Consider the following 22,580-nt stretch of genomic DNA (forward strand, 5'->3'; position numbering starts at 1 on the left):
ATGATTCTGGTGGAAAAGGACATGCACAAAAAGTCATCATGAACTTACTTGATGGGATGTAAGATGTTGGGCATAGTATATTTATGGACAATTATTACAATAGCTATGAACTCGCTAAGTGTCTCGCTGACAGACAAACCTATCAAATTTGTCAGACAAGACTTTCCCTTAAAAAACCCATGCTGTGTCTGAATTATTGCTGCAGTCTTGTCTAGATTATCCTGCAATGCATCTTTAACCAGCGACTCCATTATTTTACCCGGAACAGAAGTTAAAGTGTGAATGTAGTATTTTGCATCTACATTCACACGTGAGGAATTATTACAGTTTGAAAATGGAAGAAGGTTATCAAATTGTAGCAGTGTGCTTAATGATTTTGTAATAACTGAGAGCAAAGTGGAGGAGAAATTGTTGAAGTTAAACATAAGAAAGGCACCTGGGGTGGATGGGATCTATCCAGTTATTTTAAAGGAGGTGGCAAAGCAACTAAGCAAACCCTTAGCCATAATTATGAGAGCATCCTTGGACTCAGGGGAGGTTCCCACGGACTAGAGATGTGCAAATGTGTCCCAAATTCACAAAGGTGGATCGAAGGGTGACACGAGTAATTACAGACCAGTTAGTTTAACTTCTGTTCCGGGTAAAATAATGGAGTCACTGGTTAAAGATGCATTGCAGGATCATCTAGACAAGACTGCAGCAATAATTCAAACACAGCATGGGTTTGTTAAGGGAAAGTCTTGTCTGACAAATTTGATTGGTTATTATGATGTGGTCACAAAGGAACTGGATGCAAAAAATAATTTTGATATCATATACTTGGATTTCAGGAAAGCTTTTGACACTGTTGCGCATGGAAGACTACTGTACAAATTGGAGCAGAATGGTATTAAGGGTAAGTTGCTACAATGGATAAAAGGATGGTTAAGTGGGAGAAGACAGAGGGTGGTAATCAATGGGTGCTGCTCTTCGTGGACTAATGTTATTAGTGGAGTCCCACAGGGTTCGGTGTTGGGTCCACTGTTGTTTTGTGTATTTATCAATGATATTGATGAAGGTATATCAGGCTTAATGTCGAAGTTTGCAGATGACACAAAGGTTGGCAGGGTTGTTAATGACAGTAATGGCAGTGTGCTACTGCAACAGGATCTAGATAATTTGGGCAGATGGGCTAAGAAGTGGCAACTGAAGTTCAACCTTGACAAATGCAAAGTACTGCATATGGGTAGAAGTAACCCCAGAGAAACGTACCAACTGTGTGGTGCTACACTTAAGGTGGTAGAAAATGAAAAAGACCTGGGAGTAATTGTGCAGTCAGATATGAAGTTTTCTGAGCAATGCAGACAGGCTGCTAGGGCAGGTCATGGGGTTTTGTCAATGATATATAGGAATTTTGCTAGCAGGGAAAAGGAGGTGATTGTCCCTCTGTATAAGGCAATGGTCAGGCCACGCCTTGAGTACTGCGTACAGGTCTGGAGGCCTCATTTTAGGAAGGATGTAGATTTGCTTGAGCGTGTACAGAGAAGAGCAACACGATTGGTGAGGGGAATGAAGGGATTCTCTTACCAAGAGAGGCTTAAGTTCTGCAAATTGCAGTGGCTGGAGACTAGGCACCTGCGCGGTGATCTGATTGAGGTCTATAAGGCCTTGAATGGGTTGAGCACGCTGAATTCTGATGGGATCCTTCCACTTGTTCAGATTACGAACCTACAGGGACATAAGTTCAAATTAAGAAAGGACAGATGTAGAATAGATGTTCGGAAATTTGCCTTTAGCCAGCGGGTGGTTAATTGCTGGAACAAACTTCCATCTGTCGTTGTGGAAGTTGATAGGTTAAATAAATTTAAGGAGGAACTGGACAGGTATTTGGAGGGAATGGTGTGATTTTTTTTTTTTTTTTTTGGCTGATGCTGCATAAGCTCCTACCCTTGCTTTCTTGCATCATGTGCCACTACTACTACTACTACTACTAAACTAACTGGTCTGTAATTACTCGTGTCACCCTTCGATCCCCCTTTGTGAATTGGGGATACATTTGCGCATCTCCAGTCTGTGGGAACCTCCCCTGAGTCCAAGGATGCTCTCATAATTATGGCTAAGGGTTTGCTTAGTTGCTTTGCCGCCTCCTTTAATATAACTGGATAGATCCCATCCACCCCGGGTGCTTTTCCTATGTTTAACTTCAACAATTTCTCCTCCACTTTGCTCTCAGTTATTACAAAATCATTAAGTATCCTGCTACAATTTGTTAATCTTCTGCCATTTTCAAACCTTAATAATTCCTCATGTGTGAATGTAGATGCAAAATACTCATTCAGTTTGTTTGCTATCTGAGCAGGATCATCAACAGCCGAACCATCAATGTCAAGTGGACCAATCAGATTCATCCCCTTCCTTTTAGAGTTTATATAAGTAAAGAAATCCTTGCTGTTTTTCTTAGCATCTTTTGCCAAGGATTTCTCGTAATCTGCCTTCGCCTGCCGAACCTCCTTTGTGACCTGACTACGGACTAGCTTATATCTGCCATAGGCTTCTGAGTCGCTTGATAATTTATATGCATCCCATGCATTTTTCTTCTCTGTTACGAGTCTCATTAGTTCATTTGACAACCATTTAGGCCTAAACCTTGAACAATATTTCTTAATAGGTATGAAACTTTTAGTAGCATCCACGATTAATTCCTTGAATGCTTCCCACTTAGAATTTACTGTTGGTAACATCGTCAGTTTATCCCACTGTACAGAATTTAAAAAATGTCTGAGTCCACTGTACTCACCTTTACGGAAGCAAAAATAATTGAATATAATTTATATTCATAATTGAATTAATAGGTTTATGTCAGGCATTGACAAGCAAGATCAAATGCTTGCCTATTACCCTTGCGAAAGGAAAACCATTAGGTGGCCACAAAAATATTTATGCATATTTTGCAACTAATAATGTTGAATGCACACCATATCTATACTAAATATTCACATAAGATGCAACTTTATGACTTCTGTTTATCAGTGATCAGATCTTTATTGAAACAGCCATCTGATCTCCCTCATACTGTGCATAATGTACCTGAACTGGAACATGTACTCAATCTGTGGGAAGAAAGAAAACGTGGAAAGATATTGAGGAAGCAATTCAAACATTGCTATTCTGAAGGGAAACGTAAGGATACAATCTATATCTGCAGTGTTTGTGAAGGATCACCCGGCTATTGCTTAGATTGTGTGAACATTATACATAAGTAACATTCTCACACATAGTATTTGTAATCTGTATTGGTTTGGTATGAAATAATAGGTATTTCTTAATGTTACCGTGTTTTTTGTTTTATTATTTACATACTATATTATTATGTTTTTGTGTCACGCACCAGCGCGTGATGCGGCATTTACAGCCAAATTTGACCTCCAGTTCCTATCACACGCTGGCACGTGAATCTCAAAATCTTTTGGAAACTGCTTATACGACACTTGAATATTGATATGGTATACCTAACAATCCCTTATTACCAATTTTCAAGCTTTTTCATTATGGAAACACACTCGGCTTCTGGCGACAGTCTCCTCATTCTATGCCATGCTATTGACGATAGCATGCTGACTCATCACCGGCAGCGAACGTGTTAAATTAATATAATATTAACTTATATTAATTTTTGAGTGTGTACATAAAAATAAACATGAACTACAAAGGACTTAAGATTTTACCATTAAAATCTCCAAGAAATCTTGAACAAATCAGCCTCAACAATGGACAAACATTCAGCTTCATTTCAGTCTTGGTCATTTTAATAGAAAGTTCCTCCAACAATTGTGGAAGTGTTGTGTCAACGTCACCGACAACCTGAAATGATAAAAATTATTCTAAATTAATTTTTTAAAAAACATACTTAGTTTATAAGCTTATTAACAATACTTAAACAATCATACAAAAGTTACATAAAATTCAGGAATTATAACTTCTATGTGAACCACAGAACAAACTCATGTTAACAATAACGAGTCATTGAATGATTCTTATATAAACTGGAGCAATGTGGCATTGGAGGCAAGTTAATTACTAAGGGTAACGATGGTTAAGTTGTAGGAGAGAGAGATGGTTAAGCTGTATGAAATTCAAATTCACCAATCTTAGCAAATTCATTAATGATGTTAGAGATGATTTTTGTAGTCCACTACTTCAATTTCTGCATGGAAAACCCTGCATTTCTTCACAGACATGGTTCATTTTCACCTACATGGTTACATTAAAAAGTTTTAACATGATGCACAGTTTCAGCCACGGGAATTGTGCATCGTGTTAAATGTCACTCCCTGCCAATGGCTCCTGTACTGTCACCCCTATGGTGTCATTTGGTTTGAGGGCAATGATCAGGTCTAGAATATTCTTTCCCTGACATGCTGATACAAATAGCAATCATCCAGTTGATTTAAAAATTTTGCTCTCCATGGCGAATTTCCCCCTCACTATATGACCACACTTGTTTTCTCACTTCATTTGTATGTAAAGGCTCTCATCATAACCTTCACAGTCTTCTGATCTGTATATTAACCCTACTCTCATTATACCTTTGCTTCCAACTAACTTACACCACACAGATTCTATATCAATATGTGTAACTTCTGAAGCAGTGAAAACATTTGTCACACTTAGGCTGCTGCTTTTCATAAGAAGCACGATTCCACCACCCCTTATATTTTCCCTATCCTCCCTAAATACATTACACATACGACAATAATGCTCATCATCGCCTATTTCCAGGTGGCACCACATTTCAATTAGCCCATTTTTGTGAGCATTAACTGTTCTAACCAGGAATTCTAATTCACTGGTTTTATTGACAACACTCCTGACATTAGTGAAAATATGGTTAATATTGTGTTCTTGTATAGTTAACTACCTTGACACAACACTAAGTTATTTGAGGTTGTTTCCCTAGCATTAGCTCTGTGACAATTTGAGCAACCTTCAGTCACTACCCTCAGTACATCCTGCCAATAATGGATGTTGCGACAACAAAGAAGACCTACTAAGATGAGTGAAAGTGTTACTTTGACCCATGCCATTGGATAAATGTATATCTATATTGTCCCTGTCCCTGTAACTACACTGGTGTTTAAAAGAAGTGCATCACTCCTTAAAACTGTAATTGTCATTTAAATAACATAAATATATGGCAATATTTCTTACAGATTGCATCAGATAAGATTTACACGCGTGGGTGATGATGCAATATTACATCATCTCTAAATAAAAGCCTTGTGGATTAACTCAAGACTTGAAGGACTCTGCAAGGCTTTTTTGGGGGGAAATTTCTATCAGCTTGGCCCACACTTGTAGCTAGAAGGAATTTGTTCTGTAGAGATGGGATACATTTAAACAAAGGTGGTGTAAAAGTTTTTGCCAGTATTATTGAGGATACCTTAACGGTTTTTTTTATTTTTTTTATTATTACTCCAAAACAGCCGAAGCCTTACAGAGGAGGAATATGACAGTAGCAATACAGTAATAATTCTATTTACAGTCTGTACACAATGTCAGGTCTCAATATACAATGTCAATTTACAACATATACAATGTATATCATACGTTACAAGTGATTTGCATTTGAGCAAAGCTGGGTGACAGAGAAATTTGTATTTCTAAGCATTTGTTGTTTTTTTTTCTTGTTAGTTCACAATAAGTAGTTGCATTGGTTGATTTGTGTTATTATTCTTATTGTTATCCATATATATATATATTTTTTTTTTTCATTATAATTGTTATTTATTATCTTTGTTCATTGAAAAAATTTAAAGCTAAATATACCTTTTTTTATAGTTTTATTATTGTTATTATTATTAAATTAATAATTTATTTTCATTCTCTAGTAACTTGATTATTAGTATTAGTAACGGCCGTATGGTGCAAGAAAGCCTATGGCTTATGCTGCATCAGCCAAAAAAAAAAAAAAAAAATCCGAACAAAACAATGATAAAAACAAAAATTAAATAAATAAATAATAATAATTAATAAATAAATAAAAATAATAAAATGAAATTAAAAATTAAATAAAAAGGAAATTAATCCTATCATCCTATGCGCTTCCCTTACCCGAAAGTACTATCCAGATGACCTTTGAATTTCCCCAAACTGTCGGCCTCTACCACCCATGAAGGCAACTTATTCCAGTAATTTATAACTCGCTGGCTAAAATAAAACTTCCTGCAGTCCAATCTAAACATTTCCCCACGTAACTTGAATTTATGTCCCCTAGTTCTAGCATCATTTATAATCTTGAAAATTTTGTCCTCATTCATTTTACTGATGCCTCTCAGAGCCTTAAACACCTCAATCAAATCTCCTCTAAGGTGTCTAGTTTCCAAACTCTGCAACCCACATATTCGAAGTCTTTCTTCATAAGGACGCCCTTTTGCCGATCTCACCAGGCGAGTTACCCTTCTTTGCACCCTTTCAAGAAGCTCGATGTCTTTCTTTAGGTGCGGTCTCCATACTTGAACACAGTATTCCAAGTGTGGTCTAACATAGGCCTTATATAATGGGATTATCACGTCCCTATCTCTACTTGCAAAAGTTCGATAGATCATCGATAGGACACCATGGGCCTTCCTTGCAACCTGTTTACAATGCTCAGAGAATTTCATGTCTGACCGTATCGTAACACCCAAGTCCCTTTCCTCCAGTACTGGGTTTAGTTGAACTCCACCAAGTGAATAAGTTATTTTGGGATTACTGTTTCCCAGGTGTAATACCTTACACTTTGTTGGATTAAAGCACAGCTGCCATTTTTCTGACCATTCTTGAAGTCTATCTAGGTCTCTCTGAAGAAGCTCAGCTTGACAGTGATCATTAACTACTCTACCAATTTTAACATCATCTGCAAATTTAGACATCACGCCCTCTATCCCTTCATCAATGTCGTTTATGAAAATTAAAAACAACAGTGGTCCTAATACTGATCCTTGGGGAACCCCACTTCTTACATCAACCCAATCTGAGGAATAGCCATTTATCACAACCCTCTGCCTCCTGCCCTGAAGCCATCCTTCTATCCATCTAAGGATTTTCCCAGTGATTCCAACCTGTTCCAGCTTATAAAGCAACCGCTCATGTGGGACTGAGTCAAAAGCTTTGCTGAAATCTAAATAAACAATGTCAAAATTATTCCCTAAATCCAGCTCGTGAGTGACCCTTTCGAAATAGCGAACCAGATTTGTTAAACATGATTTTCCCTTTACAAAACCATGCTGAGTATCCTTGAGAATTTCAATTCTATCCAAATGATCCTGAATTCCACCCTTGATCAATGCCTCCATGATTTTCCCTACTACTGAAGTCAGACTGACAGGTCGATAATTTCCCACTTCACTTTTAGAGCCACCCTTATGTATGGGAGATACATTTGCACTTTTCCAATCCAAGGGAATCTCCCCAGAGTCTAGTGATGCTCGCATAACCAGCCTCAGTGGTTCAATGCACTCGCTTGCCGCCTCTCTCAAGATTATAGGGTATATTCCATCAACTCCAGGAGCCTTACTAGTCTGTAGGCTTGAAAGTTTTTTCATTAAATAATCTTGCGAAATTTCAATATCATTAATTACATATTTTTTAACTTCGCTCCCACAATTTCCCATTGCCACAAAAGGCTTTTCATTTGTAAATATCGATGCAAAATAACTGTTGAGTTCATCTGCAACGGCAGCTGGTGTATTTATTACTATCCCCTTTCCCTTACGTAAAGGTCCGATCTGGTTTGTCCTGCTCTTCTTGGCATTTATATATGTGAAGAATTCTTTATCCCCCCTCTTTGCTCTGTTTGCTAGTGATTTCTCATAAACTGCCTTTGCCTGTCGAACCTTTTCTGTGGCTCTATTACACACCACCTTGTAGCTGTTATAGGCTTCAGTACTTTTTATTGCTCTGTAACGTTTCCATGCCACCTTTTTCTGCTCAAGTAATGTGGCAACTTCACTATTCATCCAACTTGGAACCCTTCTCGTGGAGTATTTTTTTAATGGTATATACGCATTCAAGGCATCTGTGATTAATGTTTTAAAAGCGTACCACAGTTCAATTGTATTCATTCTCTGTGCGATATCTACCCAGTTAATAGAGGCCATGTAGTACCTTAAGGCATCGTAATTTCCTTTTCTGAAATTAAAACCCATAAATTATAAAACCTTTGTAACTCTTTTTTGATATTAATGTTTTCATCTAGAATATCAATGTTGGATTCATTTAGCAATTTTGCAGTTCTGTTGAAGTAATGGAATCTAAGTCGATCAGTTCTGAATGGCTCTTGTGCCAGCATATTTTGTCTTCTCAATGCTCTTGGAGGACAGCTGAAGTTGATGAGGTAGAGCAGCTCGGGGGCATCCAACTTTCCAGCCACGAGATGCATTAGGAATTTGCAGTCTGCCGCAGCCCTTCTTTGGTAGAGTGGTACCATCCCGAAGTGAATGCACCATTCATCGTAGGATTTTGTGTTCAATTCCAACCTAGATTTGTACACTAGGAATCTGACCTTAGCTGTAGTTTTATTTACATGTGTGTTGAAGTTTCCCTTGTCAGAAAACCATACTCCCAAATCTGAAACCTCATGTATTCTCGATAGCTCATGGTTATTAGTTTTATAGGGATAATTAATCTTGGGGGGAAATTTTTTATCCCATGTCTGTGATAGTCTGCAATATACATGGTGCAGCATTTGTTTAAGTTTAGTGTTAGACCATTGTTTGTGATCCATCGGGTGATGATGTCTAGTCCATTTTCCAGTGATTCACAGTCTTGTGTTGTTTTGATGGTTTTGTATATTTTCAAGTCCTCTGCGTACGAGAGCACTTTGATGTCAACATGTTGCATACAATCTTGTATGTCGTTAATATACAGGGTGTTTCAGTTAAACGTTTCAGAACTTCTAAGAGGGGTAGGGTACATCCTGACAACTCGAAATCATATAGCAATGTGGGGTCGGAAATGCTTTCCTGAAGCGGTGTTGTACACAGAAACACCATAAAGAAAAGAGACCGTAAGTGAGAAATCGTTTTAATAATACATGAAAAGAAGCAAAAGGTACATGGATTAAAGTAAGTGTTCGAAGTTTCTTCCACGGGCTACAATGCACGCCTCACATCTCCGACGCATGGACATTCGAACATTCTGGAATACTCCAGGCGAATTTCGAATTTCTTGAACAAGAACGCCAAGTTAGTAGGATGGATGATTACACGAACGCAGAGTTAGCCGATATGCATTTGGCGTACGGGGCTGCAAATTGTAGTGGGCCAGCCGCACAGCATTTGTACGCGGAACGATATCCGACGAGGCGTATTCCCAGTCATAATTTCTTTGCAAGACTGCAACAGAGGTTAGCTGAGAGAGGTTCATTTGAAAGAGCTGACAGGGACAGGGTAAGAACAGCACGGACTCCAGCCATCGAACAGAATGTGCTGCAGCATGTACAGGGGAATCCAAGAACGAGTACACGAAGTCTAGCAAACGCAGTCGGGGTTTCCCATTGCAGCGTCTGGAGGATTCTCCGAGAACAAGACATGCATCTGTTTCACGTGCAGCGTGTCCAGACACAGCAACCGGAGGATTATGCACCTCGTATTGCTTTCGCACAGTGGTACCTTGGAAAATGTGCTACAAATCCCCTTTTTCCTGCTGGTGTTGTTTTCCGATGAGACATCCTTCACAAGGGAAGGAATTTTCAACACGCATAACGACCATATCTGGGCGGTCGAGAACCCGCATGCAATACGACGTCGTGCAGCACAGATTCGATTTTCGGTCAATGTATGGGCCGGTATTATGGGAGATCACCTCATCGGCCCTTACCTGTTACCGTGTCGTCTAACCGGACCTATCTACTTGATCTTTCTGCAGCAAGTATTGCCACAACTTTTGAGAGATGAACAGATTTCTGCATCGACGCAACAGACAATGTGGTTCCAACACGATGGAGCCCCTGCCCATTATAGCGGAGATGTTCGTAACTACCTGGATGTCACATTTGGTCAACAGTGGATCGGACGTGGTGGTCCCGTGCGTTGGCCTGCTCGGTCACCCGACCTATCATGTCTTGATTTTTATTTCTGGGGTCATATAAAATCGCTAGTTTATGACACCCCCGTTGAGAATGCTGAGGAGCTGGTTGCAAGAATCGCAGTAGCTGCCGAAGAAATTCGAAATTCGCCTGGAGTATTCCAGAATGTTCGGATGTCCATGCGTCGGAGATGTGAGGCGTGCATTGTAGCCCGTGGAAGAAACTTCGAACACTTACTTTAATCCGTGTACCTTTTGCTTCTTTTCATGTATTATTAAAACGATTTCTCACTTACGGTCTCTTTTCTTTATGGTGCTTCTGTGTACAACACCGCTTCAGGAAAGCATTTCCGACCCCACATTGCTATATGATTTCGAGTTGTCAGGATGTACCCTACCCCTCTTAGAAGTTCTGAAACGTTTAACTGAAACACCCTGTATACAGCAGAGAGTAGTGGCCCCAGAGGAGAACCCTGTGGGACTCCCCTTTGTGTATGGAAAGTGGAGGAGTAAGTTCCTTCAAAAAGAACTCTGCTTTTCCTGATGTCAAAGAAGTTAGACATAAGTGATAAGGCATTACTTGATAAACCTATGTGCTTTGATTTGAGGCAAAGCAACTTGTGTAGTACCGAGTCAAAGGCTTTCTGTAGGTCCAGATATATAATGTCTATCTGATTGTTATTATCAAGGCTATGTTTGATGTCATGTTCTATGGAGAGTAGGTTAGTCACTGTTGATCTGCCCATAAGGAAGCCATGATGAATGTGGCTGAATTTGTATTTCATGAAAGAGCAGAGCTGAGAGTAAAGGAGGTTCGCAATGATCTTGCTTAGGGGGTTAGCTTTGTGTATGGGTCGAAATGAGGTAGGTGTGTCTTTTGCCCCCTTTTTAAAAAGTGGGGTGATAGTGGTTTCCTTTAATCTTCCGGGGAGTGATCCCTTTTTGAAATGGCTTTGATCAGATGAAGAAGTTGTTGTTGTTGCAGGACAACAAAGCAGTGTTTCCAGAGTGCCATGAGGAGACTCTCTGTGTTTGTGTCATAGCTTAATTTAAATTTGTTGAGGGTATTCAATAAAGTCTCTGGATTGACTTCAAATTGTGTCAGGATATCACTAAAATATGAGGAGGGAGAGGTGTTATCCAGCTTACTACTGTGATCAGCTTTTTCAGTATATAGTTCACTGTAGAAATTTGCAAATTCATCTAATTGAATGGTCTCCATTTTGTTCATATTTTTGTGGTTTTTATAACCCATTTTACAATGCTTCCAGAATGGACCCATATCATGCCTGTTTAGCATTGCATTCTGTAGGTTAGATAAGTGATTTTGGTAGGCCAAATTGATACTGTTTTTTATCTACCTTCTTAGATTGGAGAACTGGATGTACATGTCATGTCTCTGTGTGTTTTTGAAATTGATGAACATTTGTTGTTTTTTTCTTAAGTACAGGGAAACTGCTAGTTGGGGGGGGGGGGGGGGTAATACTGACACGCGTTTATCTGATAATATTGGTCAGAGTAACTCTTGCACATACCTCAAGAATTCTTATCTTGTTTCCCCAACTGGACATGTTATCTAGATGTTCTGGGGGCAGAAACGTTTCAAGTGAGTGGGTAGCTAATTGCCAGGGAAGAGAGCCTAAAAAACTTCAAGGATTGTGTTAGGGTTGTTAAATACAAGAACAGTAAATTTTAATTGTTTATATAGTAATGTTAGAAGTGTCATCAATAAAATGAGAGAATTTGAACTGCTAGTTAAAACAAGTAACGCGGATATAATACGGCTTATGGAAATGTGATGCCAACAGGAAATATGGGATGATGAGTTTCAGTATGGCTTGTATAATGTATTTAGGAAGGATAGGGTAGATATAAGGGGTGGTGGGGTTATGCTTCTTATCAGAAGCAGCCTGAGAGTGACGATAGCTTTCCCGGATTCAGACATTTCACATTCTAGTATAGAATCTGTATGGTGTGAGATAGTTGGAAACAAAAGTACAATGCGAGTAGGAGTAATCTACAGGCCAGGTAATTGTGAAGATTGACGGAAGACTCTACATGCAAATGGAATGGGCAAGTAAGCATCAATGTCTTATTATGGGTTTCAATTTGCCTCTAATTGATTGGAGAAAATGGGAAAGAAACTCAACATGGGGAACAAAATTTTTAAATCAACTAGATGACTAGTATTTGTATCAACATGTCAGGGAAAGTACTAGAGAAAAGAATATCTTAGACCTCATCATCATCACCCATGAATCAGATGACATAACAGGGCTGACAGAGGAACCAGTAGCAGGAAGTGAACACAGAGTTCTGCGGTGGATGATGAAGAGAGAGAAGTAGCAGTAGTAAAAGGCAAAGGAATGGGTTATAATTTCAGAAAATGAAATTACGATGCCTTAAGGTGCTACATGGCCTCTATTAACTGGGTAGATATCGCACAGAGAACGAATACAATTGAACTGTGGTATGCTTTTAAAACATTAATCACAGATGCCTTGAATGTGTATTTACCATTAAAAAAATACTCCATGAGGAGGGTTCCAAGTTGGATGAATAGTGAAGCTGCCACATACTTGGGCAGAAAAAGGTGGCATGGAAAAGTTAAAGAGCAATAAAAAGTACTGAAGCCTATAACAGCTACAAGATGATCTGTAATAGAGCCACAGAAAAGGCAGTTTACGAGAAATCGCTAGCAAATAGAGCAAAGAGGGGGATAAGGAATTCTTCACATATATAAATGCTAAGAAGAGCAGGACAAACCAGATCGGACCATTACGTAAGGGAAAGGGGATAATATTAAATACACCAGCTGCCGTTGCAGATGAACTCAACAGTTATTTTGCATCGATATTTACAGAAAAAAAAACCTTTTGTGGCAATGGGAAACTGTGGGAGCGAAGTTGAAAAATATGTAATTAATGATATTGAAATTTCACAAGATTATTTAATGAAAAAACTTTCAAGCCTACAGGCAGTAAAGCTCCTGGAGTTGATGGAATATACTCTGTAATCTTAAGGGAGGCAGCAAGTGAGTGCATTGAACCACTGAGGCTAATTATGCGAGCATCACTTGACTTGGGGCAGATTCCGTTGGATTGGAACAGTGCCACTGTATCGCCCATACATAAGGGTGGTTCTAAGAGTGAAGTGGGAAATTATCGACCTGTCAGTCTGACTTCAGTGGTAAGGAAAATCATGGAGGCAATGATCAAGGGTGTAATTCAGGATCATTTGGATAGAATTGAAATTCTCAAGGATACTCATCATGGTTTTGTAAAGGGAAAATCATGTTTAACAAATCTAGTTCGCTATTTTGAAAGGGTCACTCAACAGTTGGATTTAGGGAATAATTTCAACACTGCTTTTGACTCAGTCCCACATGAGTGGTTGTTTTATAAGCTGGAACAGGTTGGAATCACCGGGAAAATTCTTAGATGGATATCAGGATGACTTCAGGGCAGGAGGCAGAGAGTTGTAATAAATGGCTATTCCTCAGATTGGGTTGATGTAAGAAGTGGGGTTCCCCAGGGATCAGTATTGGGACCACTGTTGTTTTTAATTTTCATAAACGACATTCATGAAGGTATAGAGGGCGTGATGTCTAAATTTGCAGATGTTAAAATTGGTAGAGTAGTTAATGATCACTGTCAAGCTGAGCTTCTTCAGAGAGACCTAGATAGACTTCAGGAATGGTCAAAAAAATGGCAGCTATGCTTTAATCCAACATAGTGTAAGGTATTAACACCTGGGAAACAGTAATCCCAAAATAACTTATTCACTTGGTGGATTTCAACTAAAACCAGTTCTGGAGGAAAGGGACTTGGGTGTTACGATACAGTCAGACATGAAATTCTCTGAGCATTGTAAACAGGTTGCAAGGAAGGTCCATGGTGTCCTATCGATGATCTATCAAACTTGCAAGTACAGATAGGGATGTGATAATCCCATCATATAAGGCTTTTGTTAGACCACACTTGGAATACTGTGTTCAAGTATGGAGACCGCACCTAAAGAAAGACATCGAGCTTCTTGAAAGGGTGCAAAGAGGGTAACTCGCCTGGTGAGAACGGCAAAAGGGCATCCTTTTGAAGAAAGACTTTGAATATGTGAGTTGCAGAGTTTGGAAACTAGACACCTTAGAGGAGATTTGATTGAGGTGTTTAAGGCTCTGAGAGGCATCAGTAAAATGAATGAGGAAGAAATTTTCAAGATTATAACGCAAAAACTAGGGGACATAAATTCAAGTTACAGGGGAGATGTTTAGATTGGACTGCAGGAAGTTTTATTTTAGCCAACAAGTTATAAATTACAGGAATAAGTTGCCTACATGGATGGTAGAGGCTGACAGTTTGGGGGAATTCAAAGGTCATCTGGATAGTACCTTTGGGGGAGGGAAACGCATAGGATGATAGGTTTAATTTCTTTTCTTTTATTAATTATTAGTTTTTTTTTTTTTTTTTTTAATCATTGTTTTGGGTTTTTTTTTTATTTTTTTTTTTATCATTGTTTTGTTCGGATTTTTTTTTTTTTTTTTTGGCTGGTGCAGCATAAGCCATAGGCTTTCTTGCACCATGCAGCCATTACTAATACTTTCAGCTATATAAGCACGCCCTGCAAGAGTTGCAGTCATTCCTTGCTTGTGTCAGGATGGCGAGTTACGTGGCTAATGCCACAAATAAAGAGTGCTATTGTTGCATTACGTGAGGAAGGATGTTCTTCCCATCATATTGCTTATAGAGTGTCTTGTAATCAGTGGACAGTGAGTAGATTTCTTTCCAAGCTCAAGAATACTGGTTCTGCTGAAAGGAAAAAAGGAACTGGACACCAAAAATGTGTCTCTACACCAAAACAGAACTGCATTTTGAAGCACTTATGCCTTAAAAACCATAAAGCTTCTTCATCTAACCTGAAAAGAGAATGGGAAGAACATGCAGGAGCGGTAGCAAATGCAGTAACAGTCAGAAGATGCCAATTCAAAAATGGACTTGTAGCCCATAGTCCTAAGAAGAAGCCCTTCCTCACACAAAAAAACCAAGGTGGCCAGATTAATTTGGTGCAAGGGGCAAGTCAAATGGACCCCCCTGAGCAGTGGAAGTCAGTTATTTTCTAGGATGAGAAGAAATTCAACCTGCATGAATTTCAATCGTTTGTCTCCCATCAGAGCGATGGGAGACAAACGATTCGCTGTAGGCGTGAAGAAAACCATCCAGACTGTACGGTGTCTACAGTGAAATTCCCTACCAGCCAAATGATATGGGGTGTATTTCGTATTGCGGAGTAGGTCACCTGCAGTTTATAAAAGGTTCCGTAAATGCCAATGGATACCTAGCTATATTGGAAGGCAAATTGCTGCCAACCATTATAGACCATTTCAACCTGCCAAGTAACTGCATCTTTCAGGACGACTCTGCTCTTTGTCATAGGGCAAAAAGTGTAAGTAGGCACTTCTGTAGTTACTTTAGCTTCATTTCTGAATGAAGAGGTTCGACAGTAATATGTTTACATTTGTTACAGGTGAAAAAAAAGGGTGTAAGAACGGTCCATTACAACTCTTAGCTGGCCAGGAAATAGCTCGGACCTGAATTCTATAGAGAACTGTTGGCATTGTGTGGAATCTGCAGTTGCCAGAAAGAAACCAAACACCCTTCATGAACTTCAGAAGCCATAATTCGTGTTTGGAACCACAAACTATCAGTTGATTATCTTCTGAAATTGATCTTGTCAATGCCTCGATGGTGTGCTGCTGTCATTAGGGCCAACGGCGGTTCAACTAAATATTTGATTGTACCTGGTGAACTTTTCATTTTGTTTTCCATTTAAAATGATTAACTGAAGCAAATTGAGGGCTTCTGTTAACATTTCAGCCATGATCGTTGTGTTTACCAAAACTGTTGTATAACGGTTGTAAATGCTCATTTTGGAATATTTTGAGAGCACCTGTCAATTATTACTTAGCTTTGCCTTAGCTATTAATAAATATCTTTTGTTTCTATTTCTATTTGTGATGCTTGTCATTAATGTAACATACTGTCACGAAAAAGGGTTAGAAATGTGAAATTCCTAAGTGATGCACTTTCTTAGAACACTAGTGTAATTAATATTTCCGATAGTTTCCTTGAACTCCTAAAGTAACCTCAATGATACTGACTCTTGCACCAGTTTTGTCAGTGTATCCCATTTCTGCAAAATAAGCTCTTCCTACTGGATGAACTGAAAGAAGAAATAGCATCTGTTGTCATCAGACTTACTACTGACAGAATAGCTGCCAATTTTCACAATCAATTATACACTGTTGTGAGGTATATAAACACTAATAAACTATTTTCCCATGTCTACTTATGCTAATCAATACAAAAAACATTTCTGTACATTAAGAATATCGAAAAATATGTGCAATTTAAACTTAAGCATCTTTCTTTGATTGACCCTGTACATAGATAACTCCAAATATGAATGAAAAAATAAAGTAAAAATATACATAAAAAATTGCTGAATTTATACCAGACCAATTTAGAACCACAAGCTAGCAAAAATACCCGAAACCACTGTTACTAGTTATTTTGACTGTGCATGAAATAGACTTATTGTGTTTTCAACGTTTTATTATAAGCATTGATATAAAGAAACTGGCAACAGTACATAGTGTTGTGCATATGGTGATACACATAAAAGTAATATTTCTGATAGCAAAATTTTGAACACAAAACTTTTTTGTCTAGGAAATAAACTGAAGTTTAAAAATTAATCTGCACAATTTAAACAGATGACACTTTTTTTCAACAGTTCCTATACACTTTCCGAATTACACAGTGCATATTTCTGTTTGTTTGTTTTGTTTTTTTAGGAGCATTAGCAACTAAGGCCATATTGCTCCGGGATATGCGGTGATCATTCCCTGACCTTTCCGCATCCTCCGTATTTGGTGGTGACGGGCTCGAACCCCGGTCTAATCAAGAAGCGTGTGCTACGCACTGCTGCTCCTTCCCACCTGGCTACTGAGGCGCATGCATATTTCTGTAGTTTTGTTTGCCTCTCATCATCTAATTTGGCATTGATACCTTTTGAGAGGTTTAACACAGTTTGTAATATCAGTTTGCTGCCCAGCGATAGACATATATAGTTTTTATGATAATGTATCACCATCTACAGTATCACCTTATGTACAAGGATCACAAGTATTACTACTAGATTCCTTGCCTCTCTAATTAGGAATCTATTCATCACTTTCTTCTTCTCTAAATTTATCCCCACTCATTTTCAGATAGCTTTTCTAATTCCTCTAGACATTTTTGAATCTGCTCTTGGGTGAGACCACCACATTCTAGTAATGCAATCAAACTATCACTGCAAAAACTGTTGAAACTTTTCCGTGTATAAAGTTTCACCCAGACTAAACTAAAATGGCACAGCGCAGGAATATATAGTAGTGACTCTTACATACGCTCAGACCTGAAGTGACATGCAGACATATGCACCTGGACATATACTTACACAGATCATAGGGTGGTTTGAATCACAAATGTTTGCCATAAAGTAAATAAATGCAAAAACTAAATTAACTGTATAAAATTGGCTAATTTTATTGAAATTTTACAGTCAAACTGACTGCTTTGACAGTTTTATGAACAGAGCTGAAATTTAAAAGAAAAATGTGTGCAAAATTATTTGCAATTGTGTATGCTGTAAGTTATTGGAAAGTTATGAAATGAAGTGTGAGTCATGGACTCACACTTCTGTAGTTAAAGGGGCCCACAAAACTACAACAATTTAAAGTAAGGAAACTGTCAAATTGACCGTCGCTGCAGTTCTAGTATTAATGAAACTTGGCAAATCTTTCTAAAAGGTCCAAATGTAAAATGCATAAAAATGGCACTTTTAATATATAATTCAGTTTCTAAAACTAACTTATAATATTCAAATATGAAAATAAAAACATTTATAAAAAATTATCTTACTTGCGCAAACAACTTGTACAGTGGTTCCAAAATAAATTCAACAAAACTTCTTTGAACTGAGCTGTGAGGTGGTTTCTTTGTAAATTTTCTCCTGAAAAAAGCTGTGGGTCATAAAGCAGCCTTAATTCTAGTAACACACACACATATATATCAGAAACCCAGTTTTACTCTAATAAATAAGGCAACTCTAATTGTTAATCTAAATTCAACAAAACTTCTTTGAACTGAAGTGTAAAGTGGTTTCATTGTCAGTTTTTCTCCAGAAAAATGCTATGACTCATTAAGAAACTTCAATTCTAGTAATACTATCTTATTTTAATATATCTATATACAGTGAACCCCCCACTTTACAACTGGTTCACTGTATGATCAAATCACTTTACGACAGACTCTCCATAATAAAATACTGTTTACTATACGATATGTAGTAAGCGTATCGTGCATGTCTTCCTGCCATCCGAATAACAAAGCCAGGCAAGGCCTGTGGACCTGATCAGATTCATGTGGAACTGCTGAAACAACTAGACTACAGCAACATCCAACAACTAACGAAATGGTTCAATCAAATCTACAACAACAACGACATTCCATCCGAATGGCTCCAATCCATCTTTGTGGCCCTACCAAAAAAGGCTACCAGCCGGAAATGCGAAGACTTCAGGCTGATCAGTCTAATGAGCCAGGTGCTAAAAGTCTTCCTCAAGGTGATTCAGCAAAGGATAAGATGTAAGTGCAAAAGTGCACTGCAGAATCCGAACTGTGCACACACAGTTCGGATTCTGCAGGGGACTAGGCACCAGAGAAGCAATTTTCTGTTTACAAATATTGCTACAAAGGTGCTATGAACATCAAAAAGACGTGTATATATGTTTTATTGACTACGAGAAAGCCTTCGATTCAGTAGACCACGACCGCCTAATTGACCGACTGAGAAAACTTGGGCTTGAAAACAATGATATCAACTTTATTACAACTCTCTACTGGAATCAAACAGCCCGGCTTCGCTATGACAACGACCTGACAGACCCAATTCCAATAAAAAAAGGCGTCCGGCAAGGCTGTCCATTATCTCCCATTCTTTTTAACATCTATTCGGAAATGATCTTCGACCAAACACTGGCTGACAAGAACATCGGCATAAAAGTTAACGGACACTACATCAATAACTTAAGATATGCCGATGACACAGCACTAATAGCGGATTCAGAACAAGATTTACAGACCATCTTGAACGAAGTGAACATAGAAAGCCAAGCATGGGGGCTACGAATCAACAGAAAGAAAACAAAGGTCAGCAGGACTGCAAGCAATATCACGATCAAACTAAACAACGAAAAATTAGAGCAAATACACCGCTTCAAGTATCTCGGAGTACTCATTGATGACCAGCTGAACCATGAGGCCGAAATCAAAAGCAGAATTGAACAAGCCAGGCAGGCATTCACCAAATGGAGAACCCTCCTCACCGACAGAAGCTTGAACATCATGCTCAAATTACGCACATTGAAATGCTACATCTGGCCAATACTGCTCTACGGTGTAGAAACCTGGACTCTAACATCAGCCACTACAAAAAAGCTCCAGGCCTTCGAAATGTGGCTCTACCGAAGAATGCTGAAAATTCCGTGGACAGCCAAGATAACCAACGCACAGGTCCTGCAGGACATGCACACGGAACGGGACCTGCTCAAAACCATCATCAGCAGGAAATGCAAATACCTAGGTCACATCGCTAGGAACCAACAAAAATATCACCTACTACCACTCATCCTGGAGGGAAAGATCGAAGGCAAGAAACGCCCAGGCAGACCGAAAATGGCATGGCTAGATAACATCAACACCTGGCTTCACATGACAACAGCACAAATTCTACACGCAGCGCTAGACAGAGAACAATATCAAAACGAAGTCGCAAACGCCATTCGGCAGCATTAAAGAAGAAGAATGTTATTGTAATTGAGTTTATTTAATATTAAATATGGGACATTCATTCATATAATCAGATAATCACATAATACTTCAACTGTGAGTATTGAAAGAATTCCGGTCCTACATAAAGGTATGAGGTTTCCTCTTATAGCTTTTAATAATAACTTTAATAGGACATATTGAGATTGAATGCTCTTACAATCTTAATTACATTGTTCTACAGAACATGTAGGTATACCATTCTTGATGGATATGCTGGGAGAAAAATAAGGACCAATAATATTGTCCCCAAAAATGATATTCCAAAAATGATATTGCTTATAATGAATTTTGACAATTGTAAGTGGGTTTTCTTCAAATCAGATATGACTTTTTCAAGAGCTGAGAATTCCATTTTTGTACAACATGCCTGATCTGTAACCAGAACAAGGTAAAAAAATTGAGGATCGCATGTAAATTGCAAAATGACCCAGCAAAAGTTTATGCATTTATTCATATCCTGTGATAACAATTCTTGTATAGAACACTGTGAAGCAGATAACTGCTGTATATGTAATGTCTCTATATTCCTGCAGATGAAACAACTGCTGTATATGTAATGTCTCTATATATTTGCAGAAACATTTACACGTTCTGACAAGCTTTTGATACTTGTGGTAGGAAATACTTGTACAGTGCATTTGTTTATTTGTTCTTTGCAGATAGGTGAAATCTCCCTCTGCCAGTGTTCACCTGTAAGTTCAGCAAGACAAAGAGCAGATGTGAGGCAGTGAGCTCAATGGTATTACGTTCAAGAAGAGACTAAGAGCGGATTAAAAGATTAATAGACAATTTTTTGTTTTTCCTTAATACATTTGAATACCTTGCAATTTTCTTTTCTTTTCTTTCCATAATTTTATAAATTTCATAGTTGCCAACATTTGACTATAAAAAAGTTGGACATCAGGCATTTGTAAGCAAGAGGGAAAAATAGGAAGTTTTCTTCAAAAAGCAGGAGATTTTTTTTCAAGTCCAGCCTGCACTAAAGATTAAATTTCATTTGAAATATGAATTTTATATTAAAATACAGCCATACATAGGATTATTTACCAGTAGATCATGCTTTTAAATATTAGCTTACTTAACATTTTTCTGTCTGTATATTTCTGTTTGGATACATTAGACATCAAGTGAATTTGGTTGCATCAAGAAAGATACTGTTGACACTTTGCCCTCTTCAGAAATGTCAGACTTTTGTTCATGAAAATGGCCCTACTGTTAGGTTGGCTGTCAAGAGAATTTCTGAAGCTTTACCAGAAAGAGAAGATCTGAACTCAGTTTTTGTTTTTCTAACCTAGCTGAATACCCCATCACACCCAGCAACATTACCATGACGAACTGTTCAAATTCCAAGCACAACTTGAGATAATTTGTTATATTTCAAGTTTCCTTATGCATTCATACATCAATGTACATCAATTCTTTCATAATAGCATCATATGTTTCTCACATTGAAACTAACAGAAATTATGCTGCAAAACATCTGCCACTTCATGGAAAGTTGTCCACAAAAGAATTTCAAATCTGAAAATGATTCATTGCTAATAGATAAAAATTTGTGCTACCTCAGCATTTATGAGAACATCATTTTTCAATGGTAACTTGTGCACCACCAGTCACATGCAATCAAAAAGAAATTCTTCACTGAACAAAAGAACAGACTCCTCTATTTTAGAACTCTTCACAACCTTGGCAGTAGAAATGCATGCAGCTAAGTCAGAATCATCGTTCTTGTGTTTAGTCTGTTAATGGTAATCAATTTTCAATATGGCAGTAGAAAATATGAAAAATTTTGATAAAATAAATTATTTTCATATAATATTCTTGAACATATCTAGAATTAATGACTGAAGTATATGGATATGACATATGTTGGATTGAAGAGAACCATTTGGATTTTTAAATGTTGACAAAACATGTAAAAGACACAGGCAAACTGCGTTAATCAAGCCAGAAGAAAGAACATGAACAGGCTCACACAGTAGCAAGATTTTGCGGATTTAATAGATGACTGTTTTCTACAGCAGCAGCACGTTAGAGAGACAATGAGAGAAAGCAATAGCCTTGATTTCATTATCAGCAGCAGCTTTTTATGGATTACAAATCGGCACATAAAAGAACCACTATGTGACAGTGATCACAGTGTACTGATATGGGATTTACTTAAAGATGTAACTACTACCAAAGGCAAAAGGGAAGAGATTTTGCTTTCAGAAAGGTGACTATAATGGTCTCAGACAGTTTTTAAATTCTATGCAGTGAACCAAGTGATGATGTTACCAACAGCAAATTCTGAATGAGATGCATTCAGGGAACTAAATGTAGAAGCGACTATGTTTTTTATACTGATTAAAAAATAACGTTTAAGGCTTAAAACTTAATGGCCATCAGCTGAACTGATAGGATTAGTGGCAGAGAAGAAAAATACATGGAATACATATAAATTATCAATGTATACAGAAACCTGCAACACATACAAACTAGTCTAGAACAATCACAAAAGAGGTTATGCAAAATAAAGCAGATAAGATTATAAAATATTTTCTGACAAAGAATGCAAAGAAAAGCAACAAAGACTTCTTTACTTAGGTAAACACTAGAAGAAAG

At 38.0% G+C, this 22,580-nt stretch overlaps 1 protein-coding gene across 1 annotated transcript in view; it reads right to left on the reverse strand.

Annotated features, from left to right (window-relative positions):
• Positions 1–22,580, reverse strand: part of LOC150079329 (116 kDa U5 small nuclear ribonucleoprotein component) — a 330,420-nt gene that overhangs the window by 91,296 nt on the left and 216,544 nt on the right. Inside the window, exons 12-13 of the mRNA XM_090383490.1 lie at positions 18,006–18,096; positions 3,705–3,840 (exon numbers count right to left, since the gene is read on the reverse strand). Coding sequence (XP_090239616.1) covers positions 3,705–3,840; positions 18,006–18,096 — 227 coding nt within the window. The remainder of the gene's footprint in view (positions 1–3,704; positions 3,841–18,005; positions 18,097–22,580) is intronic.

This window comes from Mastigoproctus giganteus, chromosome 10 (genome assembly GCF_048544385.1).
Source record: "Mastigoproctus giganteus isolate SK-2022 chromosome 10, ASM4854438v1, whole genome shotgun sequence".
Lineage (NCBI taxonomy): Eukaryota > Metazoa > Arthropoda > Arachnida > Uropygi > Thelyphonidae > Mastigoproctus > Mastigoproctus giganteus.